This window comes from Epinephelus fuscoguttatus, linkage group LG8 (assembly GCF_011397635.1).
Source record: "Epinephelus fuscoguttatus linkage group LG8, E.fuscoguttatus.final_Chr_v1".
Classification (NCBI taxonomy): Eukaryota; Metazoa; Chordata; class Actinopteri; order Perciformes; family Serranidae; genus Epinephelus; species Epinephelus fuscoguttatus.
The window spans coordinates 34811897-34826981 of NC_064759.1; the positions used below are offsets into that span (position 1 = coordinate 34811897).

A 15085-nucleotide genomic window follows, 5' to 3' on the forward strand; every position below is an offset into this window, starting at 1 on the left:
TGGAGTCCGCCATTCCTGCCATTTCCACCATGAGGGACTGGCAGCAAAATTTGTTTTATCTCAGTGCTATCCATTCTTCTTCAGCCATATCTGAGCTGAACTGTGACTTAATACTTTTTGCAAATGCCAACCAAATGTTTCCCACTGCTGCTTCTTTACACTGAAGGCATTATATTAACAGAACTTAGCTTTTATTGTAAAGAGGTCACAATAAGATCTGAAATAAAATGACCACAAAAAAAGAAGTGAACTTGTTAGTTTAATGAAAAACCAACTGTGGCAATTCAAACATGACAGCATCTTGTACGCATGCATAACAAACAGGGAACTCCACCTTATAAAAGGTTGTGATAAACAAATATTTCAGGACATTTTTAACAAAATTCAGACATTTTAAAGTAAAATCTTTAATAATTAGACAAACGTGTTTCAAATTCAATTCATTGCTAAATTTCTGCTGTGTGGTACAACACCTTTATCATATAAAATGCATGTGCCATATTCATTCAGCCTTTCTAATGTTACATTTTGATTAAAAAATGATGCTGTATGGAGATGCCGCCATTCCCTCATTGTGTATCACATTCTCTAAAGTGTAATACTGTGGGTATAAAGAAAAAAAAACTGAATCACAGAACTAATCTTATGTTTTACCTTAACCATAAATCAAAGTTTTAATCCTACACTAGCCCCTTCAAGAACATGAGCACCAAAATGACCTCACTTTAGAGGGTTTGTCCTCAGCTTTCTACACTTGTGAAGTAATCTGATCCTTTTAAGAATCAAACTGTAAGACAGGCACACTTGCAGTACAACGAGAAAATCAGAAATATATACCCGACATTGAATAGTTGTGTGGGTCTCTTAGAGGAGATTGCATTCATGCGTGAATGTTCAAATAAATCCAGGAGGATTTTCTCGAGAATAAAACAGAGATAGTGTGTAGTGTGAACTCCGACTGAAGAATCACCGCCCCACACACACACACTCCCACACCCCTTCCCTTGCTGTTTTTTTCTTTTCCAGGTACACTGCTTGTGTTCCAGCTTGTTTTTGTCCTGCTTTAATTGCTTTTTTTTTTTTTTTGCAGAGAAGAAGAAAAGACAACAACAAGGCGGCGAGGGCTGCAGCTAATGGAGAGGCTGTAATTGTGAATGGAGGCATTCATCTGGAGACGTCGTCCGTGAATTGCGCCGCACAATACGCAGCGGCGCGCTGCTCAGATCACCAACCAGTCACCAAACACACCCAGATGCACACATATAGACGCACACACTGAACCCCTTAGATCACTGGTGCTCAGAGGAGGAACGTAATCACACCTTGGCGAAGAGCAAGACACCGATCAGGGGAGGAGCGAAGGAGAGAAGGAGTGAGGAGCTGAGGGGGGAGCAAGAGGAGAGAAGAAATAATACAAGGAGAGAGGAGGAGAGGGAGGAGGAAAAGAGAGCATGGTGAAATTGATGTTTCCTACCATTTGATTTGGGCCATAGAGCCCAGGAGGCAGATCAGATAGAGCCACATGCACACACAATCTCTCTCTCTCTCTCTCTCTCTCTCTCTCTCTCTCACACACACACACACACACCCACACACACACACACACACACACACACACAGATATAGATATAGAGTACATGTAAACACAAACACATGCACACAAGCATGCAAACACGTACATTCTGTGGACAAACTCACAGACATGTAAGATGCACATCACACATATATCGACACATACATGCAGGTAAGCCTGCACACACACACACACACACACACACACACACACACACACACACACACACACACTTTGACAGACAGGAAGACACAAAAACACATATATTTAAATTACTATACATCCTTATAAACAACTTGTCAGAGCTCAGAGAACCATCTCACAAACCCCATGCTTCCTTCTACCTGGTGAAACAGTAAAACCCACACACACACACACACACACACACACACACACACACACACACCCTTCAACCAAACAAACGCCATTAAGCCAAAACACACAGAAACACGGCTTAAAAAAGACACAACAAAGCCTACGTGACGGTATATAGAAAAAAACCCTCTCATCTCAGCGAGGCGAGACGAGGCACCTGTCAGCGCGGCGGCTCCTGCTACTACAGAGAAACATCAGGAAACAACAACTCAATTAAACACACCATCCCTGTTCAATTACTGCCACATAATCACAGCAATTTACCTTCACTTGCTGCACAGCCACCAAACAAACACACACAGGGGCAAGCACACATACAGAGACGCAGAAACACACACAAACACACACATGGACGAGGCTGGATCATAAAAGACACCCTGGAAATGCAGCTTCATCCTACACATCATGAGCGTAGAGCTCAGTCTTTGGTGTCTGCTGGCTAACTGGCCTACATGAGAGATGGAGCATGTTGGCAGAGTGCATTATAAATGGACTGCTGATTTAATGTAGCTCTATAAACAATTACATTTACAAACACGTCTAATACATTATAAATGATATCCTGAGTACCAAAGTTTCTGTGCTGTAAATGCAGCTGACTTCACTTTAAGGTAGACAAAAGTACATAAGGAAATTTGGCACCTTCTTGATGATGAGATCATAGCCATCAAAATCACCAGTCAGTTGCCATTATGTAACAGGCCCATGTGATTTGGCATGCATTATGTCAACTGTTAAAGTAACAGAAAAGAGAAACATATTTTCCAGCAATAAACCCAAAATTTATTTAATTGTTCCTGTGTTTTTTTTCACGAAAATTTGTGATTTGATCCCCTTCAGAATTCTGTTTAACTTTGTTTCAGGTCGCACAGCATGTACGCTGAGGTGCCACTTTATTAAGTATACCTAACTATAACAAATACAGTATAATACAAGCAACTGTCATTAAATCCTTCCTTCATGAAGGTTGTGTTGGTCAGTGTTTGTTGAAAGTGTTTTAAAGAGGTGTCGATAAAACTGAATGATCATTTTGGAGGCTGCGGTTTGTGCTGCTGTTTAATTGTATTACATTATACCAATGGTTCTCAAACTGTGGGCGGGCGCCCCCGGGGTGGACATAGAGCCACTGCAGGTGGGGTGTGGAAGACCAGGAGAAAAGTTGAATCAATATGATGTAAGCAGGGAAAATAAACAAAGAAGAATTAGCTGATGCAACATGATGACCTTTATTTTAAAAATTCAGTATGGATCCTTGTTAATTACGTGCCTCTCCAATTAATGTTAATAACTGATAAAAAAAATTGTGGAGTGTAGCAGCACATAAACTTCTTCGGCATCGAAAGCGGGGCATGACAGAAAAAGTTTGAGAATCACTGCATTATAATGAGTGGTGTTCCTAATATTTTGTCCGCCCAAATTAACATACATAGGTCGACAGAAGTCTCTCTAAAGGTTTCAACAAAAACTGAACAGTATGACCTACTGTCACTGCTGTTGTAGACTGCATTAGTTTTAGCTGGGTACACTAAATAAATCAGCACCTGTACTGCTTTGTTTTTATTTCAGTGAACTACAGAGGTGCCAGGACTTTGACAGAGTACACCACAAGTCACAGAAAATCAGTACACATTTTTTACATGGTGATTTCTACTCCCACTGGGATGTGTGTGTGCTCTGTGATAACCACAAAGTTGACTGTGAGCAGAACAGAAATCATTAAATCACCCCATAGATCCATATTAACACTAAAACTTTCTGGACAGTAAGCGTGATTTTTTTTTTCTGATACCCAGGTGAAATTCTGACATTCACAGGTGCTCGAAATGTAAGTTCTGAAGCTAAAAGATAAGCAATCTTAAGTGACACTGTGCTCTTGTGGCTGAATGGGAGCAAATCCCTGCAGCATGATTCCAAACTCTGATGAAAAGTCCACGATTTGGAATTACATGTTTGACAAACACATATAGGTGTAATATACAGGTGCCATACTGCACATACTCTGTTCAGGTCTACAAATATGTGTGGCCAGATAGTTTATGTGGCTCCATCCGGAGTTTGGTCTCTCTAACTCATGAAATATGATGTAAAAATAAAAAACACATATTTACTATATTGCCAAGATGAGTAGGAGATTGATACCATGCACTCTCACGTCTGGAACTCAAGGTTCCCTCTCATTTTCATGGACAAAATTTCAAAACTTTTCTATGACTTTTCAAGGACTCATAATATATTCTATTTCTTGTCCTAACTGCCCAGCATTTTTTAAACATATCAGATTCAAGCTCTATAAAAACTTAATTTCAGCTATAGCTGACATACATGAGGAAGAGATGGAACTCTGGGGTAAAATGAAGAAAAAAATGTCACACATCGATGCATAGTAGAGCTACGTTAAGTTGACAGCTTCAGAAAATAAATTTGCTGTTATGTTACATTATATGGAAGGTTATCCACTGAAAACTACTGCAAAAATGTCATCATACACAACGATATTCCATGACTTTTCCACAACTTTTAATGATTTTTACTAATTCAATGACTTTTCCAGGCCTGGAAATGTGACTGTGAAAATCCATGACTTGTTCAGATTTTACATGACCATGGGAAACCTGGAAACTAGAGGTTGGAGACAGTTAGCTTAGCTAGCATTACAGCTGACCTAGCTCTGTCCAAAGGTAAAACGTCAGCCTCCAAGCATCTCGAGTTTTTATCTAAGCCAAGCTCAGCACCCTCTGGCTCTGACTTCATATTCAGTGTACAGATATGAGAGTGGTATCGATCTCCTCATCAAAGCCTCTGTAAAAAGGAGAATGCCCCTTTTTTCGAACATTTTAAATAATTTTCTTACATATTGATATATTTAACAATATTAAAATAGTAAAGTAGTAATATATCCTACATACAGTATAACAGGAGCTTGTCAGGAAATTATAATCATTAAGTGACTGTGTGAAGTTCAGACCTGGCAAACTACAGAGTGATGTCACTGGGGAAAATATCGAGGAATAGCAACACTATAAGAACCTGTGAATGAGTAGTCTGTGTGTGTGTGTGTGTGTGTGTGTGTGTGTGTGTGTGTGTGTGGACAGCAGATTGACTAACAGCTTGAACTTGGGTTAGATCCAGGAGCACGGGGAGGGATACATGGATGGATGGAGAGAGAGGGAGAGGAGGAGGAGGGAGAGCCATTGATTTCTCAACAGAGAGATCAGCATCTTGACAGAAAGAGACGAGAGAGCAACAGAGCAAGACGCGCACACGCTCCACACGCACACACAGACACACAGAGACACACAGATAGAGAGGGTTCCCACTGTGGCCCTCTGGTGAAATTCCATGACCTTTCCATCTCTTTCCAGGTTTCCAGAACTGAGCTGGAGTACTTTTGTGCCCTAAAAGCATTCCTCCTTCTTTCCCTGTCATCTGGTTTTGATAAAGATTGGTTAAAATCTAGGTTTTCATGCTGATAAAGAACAGACAAACTGTCAAATGAATCCATATGTTAAATTTCCTAGCCTGAACAGTAAATTTGTTAAGGTCCTTGACTTTCCCTGACTATCTTTCAAAAGTCCATGATATTCCAGGACCTCCTTGACCGGTGGGAACTCCCGTTGACAGAGATCAACAGGAAAGTCTGGTTCAATGTCTCTCTCCCAGCATGCCTCGGTGATTTTAACAACCCTAAAACCCCCGACAGGGACACGGAGGACGGTGCTGTGGCTTCGTGCCGGTGTGGCTAACGAGTTTTGTGTGTGTGTGTGTGTGTGTGTGTGGAGGTTGTGGGCACCGGGGGAGCTGACACACATCGTTGAGGAGGGGGTGGGATTGGGGAGAGGGTAGCCAGGGGTCACGCTGTAATTACACATCACAGTCCCTGTGGTCAGTGGCCCGGCTGACTTCCACTGACTACACTGCCTCAGCCAAAGAAGCAGAGATGGCAGGTGCAGGTGGAAGTGCGGGGTTGGGACATTTTTGCTCTACACTTGAGGAAAACTTTAGAACATTAGTTTCTCTTAAAATACTTGTTTAATTTTTCCATTTTCTGCTTTTTATTCAACAGAATAATTCAGTGGGTGTTGTTTTTAAAAAGTAAACAAAGTAAACTCAGAGCATGTGTTCAACCTCTACAGTAACCCTGCCTCCATTCTCACCTTAGTTTGCATGTGTGTGGTTGACACTCTCACATACCGTGTGTGGTCCTGTGTGGGTGGTAGGTGCCGTAGAGGATGAGCTGAACACTGAGCAAGGCTCCGGATGCTTCCTTGTCACTCGACCTCGTACAGCTCCTCACTGTGCCTTTGTGGTCAGTCACCTGGAAATAAACATAAGCAGGGGCATCATTTCACCAAAAAAACCCCACACTGAGTTATGTGGAAAACTTACTTGTGTGGACTGAATTCATTAAGAAAAAAAAGAGGAAATAACAAAAATGCCAGGTGTTATCATTTGGTTTAGTGTAGTAAATTATTACACACTGCTCAGTAAACTATTCCTGACACAAATATGGTTCTACCTCAGGTTGAAACCAAAGTTACTGTATAACTTCTTGGTCATAAGCAGTTTCTACAACAATAGTGCCTTTAAATGATACATAATTCCACTGCCACCATATTCTTAAAAAACTAAATAGCAAATTTTGATCTTTTCAATAAATTTGCCAATATTCGATTCCTCAGATGCTCCGTGGTTCCTTCTCAGCGTGCATCTATGGGAAACTGTAGAGTGCCTTGTTGTGAATCCTTATTTTGGCATCTCTCTCTGTTCAGGGGATCAACATGTGGCACTCCTTACTTACAGATCTCAAAGTGGATCATGACTAGAATCATTTTCAACTCAAGCTGAAACAGTTTTTAAAGAGAGATCAGTCATTTAGCTACGAGTGATACGGTGTCATTAAGTTTTATGGTAATTTTATTGTATCACTGTTTGCGTTTTATGAATGTGATTTGTGACTTTGAATGTTTGGTGTGTTTGTTTGTGTGTGTGTGTGTGTGTGTGTGTGTGTGTGTCTTTTTATCAGGGTTTAACAAACAATAAACTTTATTAAGAGGAAATGGAAATAGAGAGAAAGAAGAGAAAAGAGAAAGAAACATATATAAAGAATAGAAAAATTACAATAAAAATATGAAAAAATACTATGAAAATATGTCACATGTATCTGTTTTCTAAAGGCCCATAGAGGAACATCTATTGCAAACTATCTTATATGCCGCCTCCTCTATCTTCCACTATGACACGTTACATGTTACACCTGCCTCTGAGGGCTTATATCATGTAGTTTGATTCTGGCATTAGGTTATTGCAGAGGTGTGGACTTGAGTCATTTCACTCAGGCTTGAGTCATGAATCTGATGGCATTATAGAAAACTAAAAAAAAAGAGACCTGTCATTCAACTCTGACTTTAACACCATTATTAGTGGCCTTACTTTAGCTTTTTGACTCAGAACTTGCAATGGTATCCTCCAGGATCCAAGGCAGGATCAATCAACAGACAGATCATCATAACTGGAAACAGTTATTTGAAACATTCAAATATAGTTGAATTATCTGAATCTCCCACTTATAGTAATGTTTAGCTAATCACCGAAGCAGTTCTATATCAAAACCACTATTTGGATTACAGAAATAGTTTGGATCTTTTGAAGTGGGGTTGTATGAGGTACTTATCCACAGTCAGTGTCTTACATAGAGGGGATGGTTGTTGGCATGCCACCAGTTTGAAGAAGCAGCATGATGTACTAATGTGGGCAGGGGGCAGCAGCCAAATGTATTTTAGCCACCTAAAAAAAAAAAAAAATCCATTTAAGTGTATGCAACATTGAGTTTAACCCCTGTACCTAGATGCAGACAGCCCCTTCCAACGGACTAGCTTGTTAGTTTGTATTATTGTGTGACTTTGGTGAATCCCAACTAACACAATAACACAAACAAGCTGGTTGAGGCAGTGGTGGACCGGGAGCTCCTGTGTTTGGCGAGCTAAAATTACTGTTTTTTCGGAAATGGAGTCTGACTCTGAAGAGTACGAAATAACAGTTTCAGTTCCCTGTCAGAAATCACTGTCTGACAGGAAGTTAAAGCAGTGAAAATATTGTAAATACACTTAAACTGGTATTTCTTTCGGTGGGACTTTTTTAGGTGGCTAAAATAAGTTTTCCTGTTGCCCCCAGGCACAACGGTGCATTGCTTAGCTTCTGTGGCGGTAATCCAGCGTGTTTCTCCAAACTGGGGGCGTGCCAATTGAAATTTTATGTCTGTAATACACTGACTATGGATAAGTGCCTCATACAGTCCTACTTCAAAAGATCCAAACTATCCCTTTAATGCTGCTTTTTCCATTTTTACAAATAAAAAAAACATCAACCTAAATTTAGCTTGTATATACAAACAACTGCTTGATGTCTTACTCCAAAAAATACTCCTTCAGTGCAGGTCCAAGACTTTACTCCATATAAACTCTCTGCATTTGCCAAAGCCGTTGTCCAGCCTGCATGTATGTGTGTGTGTGTGTGTGTGCTATATATGTCTGAGAGTGTATGTGTGAGTGCTCCCAGCAGACCAGAGGCCAGGCATGGCGGCCCCCAGCCGAGTGCTGCATTGATTTGTTGTTGGTAAACAAACAGCTGGATGCCACAGGTGGATCGATATGCCTCGCATGCCTGCCAGCCTCCCAGCATGCCTTTCTACTGGGTCGACATGGCTTACCGAGGAGCTGCGACCCCGCTGTCGCTTGGAAACCTCATGAGTCAAATATTTTGAGTTGCCTGATTGTTTTTAATTGAGCTGAAGTTAATTTTTAACATAAATTTTCTCTCCTGACACAGGGGTCCATGAAATTCATTAATACTGTTATTGGAAGCCATAACTTTACAAACACTTTATTATTCTACAGTAAAACATCACATTTTCATGTCTGGTAATTTATGGTGTACTGCTGGCATGATAGAAATGATGTTCAACTACAGTGGAAAGAAAAGTGTGAGAGCTACAAGCAGATGAAAAGCAGGGCATAAAAGAAGGAGAAATTAAACTGACTTTTAGACAAAAGAGAGACAAAGAAAATGAAAGGATTAGCAGAAGCAGAGGAACAGAGGTGAGAGGGGAAGGATTTCAAAGCCAGAGAGAGAAACTACAGACAGAGGAAAAAAAAAACAGAGGTGGGGGGGATTAGTGATGGGCGAGAGATGGCAGGCTATCGAAACGGGTGAGTGTCAGGGAGAGGAAAGTGATACCCAGTGATAGAGGATGAGCCTGAGAAGGGAAAGGGGTTCAAAAAGAGATAGTGAAACAGAGGCAGGCAAACAGAGGAAGACCGAGAACACCATCGAGAATGACAGTAAAGGAGACGCAAGGGTCGGAAAAAATTAAGAAAAGGGAAACATGACTTGGCACCTGTTTGGAGATGACATTTTGAGATGAAAATTTGATGTTGGAGACAGTGCCAATAAGTTTCTTGAAACTCAAAAATGGCTCTCTTTTGACCAAAGTTAAAAAAAAAAAAAAAAAAGCTCTGCTCTGCACTGATGTAGCGGCTGCCCTGTGCCACCACAGTCTGCTACTGCTGGACACTGAGCAGCTCCACTGGGTCAGCTGTACCCCAGAATGAGCCTGCAACTTTCCTGATATTCAGGCGACACTTAGTATTGCACCTTTTGCAACAAATTTTTCAAGTTTTGCATATTTCACTACCAGTACCTTCACTCTTGTGATGTTAATGAAAGTGAGAAAAAAATAGTGTATTCACCCCCTGATTCAGATGCACTCCCAAATTTAATGGGTTCTTCCACCAAGTTTCATGACAACGATGCCAGCAGGTTTTCCGCAATCCTCAAAACCCCATTTTGAACCAAAAGCATAACCTCCTTGGTGGAGGTACTAATAATAATGATTACCCAAGGTTTGCTGTGAATCACAAACAGTTAGGAGAGGGGAATGACAACTGTGACTGGGAATGAAAGCGACTGGAGATGGAGGGTTTCAGCAGAAACTGACTTCTAAAAGTACAGTTGTTACTGAGAACATTAACAATGGCTCTGTTCTAGTAAGCCATGGCTGTGAGCAAGCATGCACAATAGCAGGACCTTGACACTGAAGCAGAATTCAACTACCTTCATTATTAACTCCTATTTATTATTACATACTGAGACATGTCAAAATGTCTTCCAAGAAAAAAGGCCTATGACTCATGCTAAAGTTGTGTATTACATCACTTCCAATTCTTCATAAAGGGTGAAATGAAATCAGTATTGAATTTGCCTGTCGAATCTGATTCTTTTGAACTCCTAATCAAACCCGTTAGGTTCACTTTACCACAAGTTTACATGAAAATATTATTAATAACCTAATATTCAATAACTTAAACTCAAAGAATGACTTACAAGGAATTAAACATGTATTTACTTTGCTCTTTTTTTCTATAAAACTGTCTGACACAGATCACTGCTAATAATGCTTAATGCGTTTTCTCTTGCCAAAACTGGCCGAATTCTGGTCCTGTTTTTTCAAAACGTTAGGCGAAGCCCTCAATATCACATTGGAACATTGTCCGTTGATAGCCATTTTTGGTGTACCCCCTATACCAACCAGCCTGACTAGGAAAAATTCAGATGTTGTTGCTTTTGCTTTGCTTATAGCTCACAGACGAATTCTGTTACAGTGGAAGAGCCCTAACCCTCCTTCTCCTACATCTCGGTTGAATGACTTAATGTCCTTTCTGTCATTAGAAAAGGTGAAATATTCTCTCAGAGGCTCGACTGCCTACTTTTACAAAAGATGGCAGCCTATCATCTTGTATGTAAACACTCTTACCTTTCTGGATCCCAACTGATTCTTTATATCCTGTGAGGTGGGCACCCTGAGCATCCCTCCTATCGGACATACCTCCCTGTTTTATGTCATTTTATTTATTTTATTTTATTTTATTTATTTTTTGTGGTCTGGTTACTTAATTTAGCTGCATATATATCTGTCTGTCTGTTTTTATTTATTTATTTTATTATTATTTTATTCTTTTTATTAAGTTTGAGGGTGGGTGGGAAGTGGAAGGAAGGTGTTGCTTTGTTCCTGTTATAGCACACCGTTTCCAAAAAGGGGAAAAATAACTGTGGAACACAGATTTGTGCCTTGAGCTTGATTTCTGTATGACATTTGTTCCCAATAAAAAAATGAGAAAAAAAATGCTTAAAGAGGAGAATTTTAAAATAAGATTTGATTCAAGAGTTGTTAGTCAAAATGTGTTAACATGTCCAAAATGGAAAAAACTTTATCATTTTACTTGTTACATTATTCTTATCCTAAAATGAGGTGAATACTGTATGTGTTGTCTAGTAGTCTACAATTTCTTCTTTTGAGTGTAGACTTAAAAACTTAATAATGATACTGTTCTCTCTGCAGCTGATATTATCATAAATTTCACTTATGACACATGATTGTAACAACATCGACAAACATTTTTTGTTTACACCAACATTTTTGTGATGGTGGAAAAGCATATAGACCGTCACAATCTTTTGAGAAATAAGGATAAACAATACTCATAAAGCAGGTGTACTTGTGTGTATCATATGTAAATGTTTCATTAGAACGCAACCCTGCACCTACCAGAAACAGATAAATTATTATAATTCTTTATAACCTGGCAATAAGACAATACAGAGGTAAAACTTATTTGGCAAAGTATAAATAAATCAGCCTTATTACCTTCACCCACGGCACCTCAGAATGTGGTACTGACAATCTGGTGTAAAATGTGAAACAGGAAGTTGCCAGAAAAGCACACAGTACTCACTACACTTACTTTCATGGAAAAAAGAGAAGCTTCAAAATAAAACCCTAAAAAGGAACCTGTGAGCGTTGGCTGTGTTGGAGCGGGAGGCAGAGTCAGATGGGAGGGGAGGAGGAGTCTTGCTGTGTCTACATATGTAAAGCAGCAGGGAAGCAGCAGTGTGTCAGACTGAGGCTCTGGCCCAACCTGGGCTCCTCGCTGATCCCTCCAACACATCAATCATCCAAAACAGGGCCATCATGGCCACATTGCATGCTGGGAGACACACACGCTCAGGCGCGCACACACTGCAGCATACTTAGACACAAACAAGTGAAGTATTACACACAGGGTTGCATTAGCACAAACGTTTAAATTGTGTACATGCACACTCACACTGCACAAATATGGACTGAATTGCAAAAACATGCGTATATGTTCAGAGGTAAGATGTACAGATACCTACAGTGTCACAGTGCACACACACACACACACACACACACACACACACACACAGAGATGCAATTACACAAACGAACATTCTGCAACACACACACACATATGCAAGAACACACTGAAAGAGTGCACATGACACATACAAACAGCTACAGTGCAAACTATACACACATGCGCGCACACACACACAAGCGTGCACACACAGAGTCACACTCTCTGTGCCTCCCAGTCTCACACAAAGCACGCAGACAAACAGAAATAGGTATCCTGTGCCCACAGGGTGCCCTCGCCCCCGACCATCTGTGACGGGTGCCAACACACAGTGGGTGATATTTACATGGAGACCCAACCCCCCTCCACACACACACATACACACACACGCACACACAGACAAATAAAAAAAGAAAGAAATACCCACAAAGGGCCGCTCGGATCGCTTGATCTCCCAAAACTCATTAAACATGCAGATATATGCAAATATATGCACCTCTAGAAATCCACCTTGGGCCAGAGTGTGTGTGTGTGTGTGTGTTTGTAGCTGAAAGTACACATTAGTGAGGATGTGCGTGCGAGTTTGTTTCAACTGTAGCAACTACCGAGGCTTCGACAGTGTGTGTGTGCCAGACTTGATGCTGTGTGTGAGTTAGTTAGTTACTGTATGTGCTGGTAAAGTGTGTTTTCAATTGTTTACCAATTGTAAGAGGTACTTCTTGTTATAAGTAAAGAATCATAGTACATCATTACCTTTAAAAGTAATAACACTACATTTAGAAAATCCAAAGTAACATTACCCCTTTAAAACTAAAAGTTTCCATTCTGCTTCTGTTTTCCTCACTTCTAGTTGTCTCAGTTTCAGCATGGATTACAAATAGAGGACAATGCTGTGTCACAAAGTCCCACTCCCACACTTCACTCTTTATAAAAGTAAAGTAGCAACATCAGTTTTGCAATTAGTAAGTCATAAGTTAGTATGCTGTAACCACCCGCACTAACACCCACTGTACCTGTGCTAAGTGTGGATCATAACAACCAGCTAATGGAATAAATTATCAAAAATGTGTTAACATGTCTTAAAACAAATAAAACATTGTCATTTCAAAATGTCCTGACATTACCATCATTATAAAGGGTGCAGAGGTACGTACAGCATCTAGTAGACTGTTGAATGTTTTGTGCACTGATTAACTTTGTACTTAGATATATTTTGTAGGAATTGAGTGAAATATGTTCATTTGCAAGCTTAACAATGATACTGATAATTCTGCACTACAACTACCAATAGTTATTCTACATCTTTAACCTAAATAACATCTTTAAATATGGGAAAGTTAGTTGAACATGTAGAAACCAGATTGCCTATCACAACACCTACTATAACTCAGGATGAACAATAAATATAAAACGAATTCAGGTATACTTGTTTGGAATCATATCTAAATGTCTTATTAGGATCACTTTAAAGGGACAGTTCATCCCAAAATAAAAATTACACTTTACCTCTTATGCTACTTATCAATCTAGATTGTTTTGGTGCGAGTTCCAGAGTATTAAAGATATAAATTGTAATATATCTGCTGTCTATTTAATCATGGACGAGAGGCTCATGGTCACTACAGCGCGAGATGTAAACATTAATGACGTCCCCCTCTGCTGGGCTGAAATGTTTGCTAGTTCAGCAGTGCCAGGTGAGCTAGCAGTAGATGTACGCTTCCTTCTGTGCAGTGATACAGTTGGTGGGTGTAGTTTGGCAGAAAGAAAATAGTACCTGCATGAAACTGCTCACAACAAGGTCTGTGTATTCTTGAGAAACCGGGTCATGATTTCAAAGAGACATCGCTGTTGAGTTTTTCAGAAATATTTATTGGCGCTCTGAGCACCAAAGCTGAGTGCCATCTAGTTCCATTACATAGGAGAGAAGGGAGACAACTCTACGCCCGATATCTCCAACATTTGGTAACTAACACCAGAACAATCCAGACTGATAAACAGCACTACAGGTAAGAGGAGAATTATGCATGTTTTTATTTGGTGTGATCTGTCCCTTTAAGTTACAGAAAACCAGGGTAATATTAAATAATTTCTTCAGGGAATATCAAACAAACCGCATCATATACATCCCAACACTGATTGGCTAATATTAATGTTTCCTATTGGCTGCAGGCACTGATCAAACTCCAGAGTTATCTGCTGGTTATTCCATTTGTCACTGTGTGTTTGTTTGTGTAGGTGACTCCAGATGGGGCATCGGGGATGATGATGGTAAACATATGATCCGTCAGTCACGGCCTGCGAGAGTGGCTGTTTGTGTGAGAGTGTGTGTGTGTGTGTGTGTGTGTGTGTGTGTGTGTGTGTGTGTGGCCACAGTGCTGCAGGCTAAATAGTGCCATTATATTCCTACAGCAGCACTAGTCACAGTCAGCTTGAGTCTCAAAGTCCTCTGGGATATCAGAGATATCTCTGCTCAAAGACCGCTGCCACCCTGCCACACACACACACACACACACACACACACACAATCCCTCTGGGCATGGCAGCATGGAGCCAGGTGGGGTAAAAGAGAGGGCAATGCATCTGTGTTTATATTTCTGTGTGTTTTTTTGTGTTTAGCACAACAATGCAGAAATGCTGCCAGAGTCACATCACCAATTAAAGAGTTGGTTTATTCAAATGATAGAAGAGGCATTTCATCTTGCCTCTGATGGACTCTAATAATGCAAATAGTTTTCATTTTCCGTGCACAGACTTTGAGATATTCCTAAATCTTTGTTGAGCAGGGCCGTTGCAACAAACGTGATATCACAATACTGTGCTATTGACAAGCCAACTGCAGGGGATGGCAAGCAACTGCCGCTAGCGCTATGTTCATGTTTTTTCTTTTTTTTCATGGGAGCACCGTGTATTTACTCTCTGCTTCAAA

At 40.3% G+C, this 15085-nt stretch overlaps 1 protein-coding gene across 1 annotated transcript in view; it reads right to left on the reverse strand.

Annotated features, from left to right (window-relative positions):
- LOC125893281 (proprotein convertase subtilisin/kexin type 4-like) overlaps positions 1 to 15085 on the reverse strand; it is a 207295-nt gene that overhangs the window by 6610 nt on the left and 185600 nt on the right. The window contains exon 17 of the mRNA XM_049583852.1: positions 6140 to 6263. Within this exon, the coding sequence (XP_049439809.1) occupies positions 6140 to 6263 (124 nt within the window). The remainder of the gene's footprint in view (positions 1 to 6139; positions 6264 to 15085) is intronic.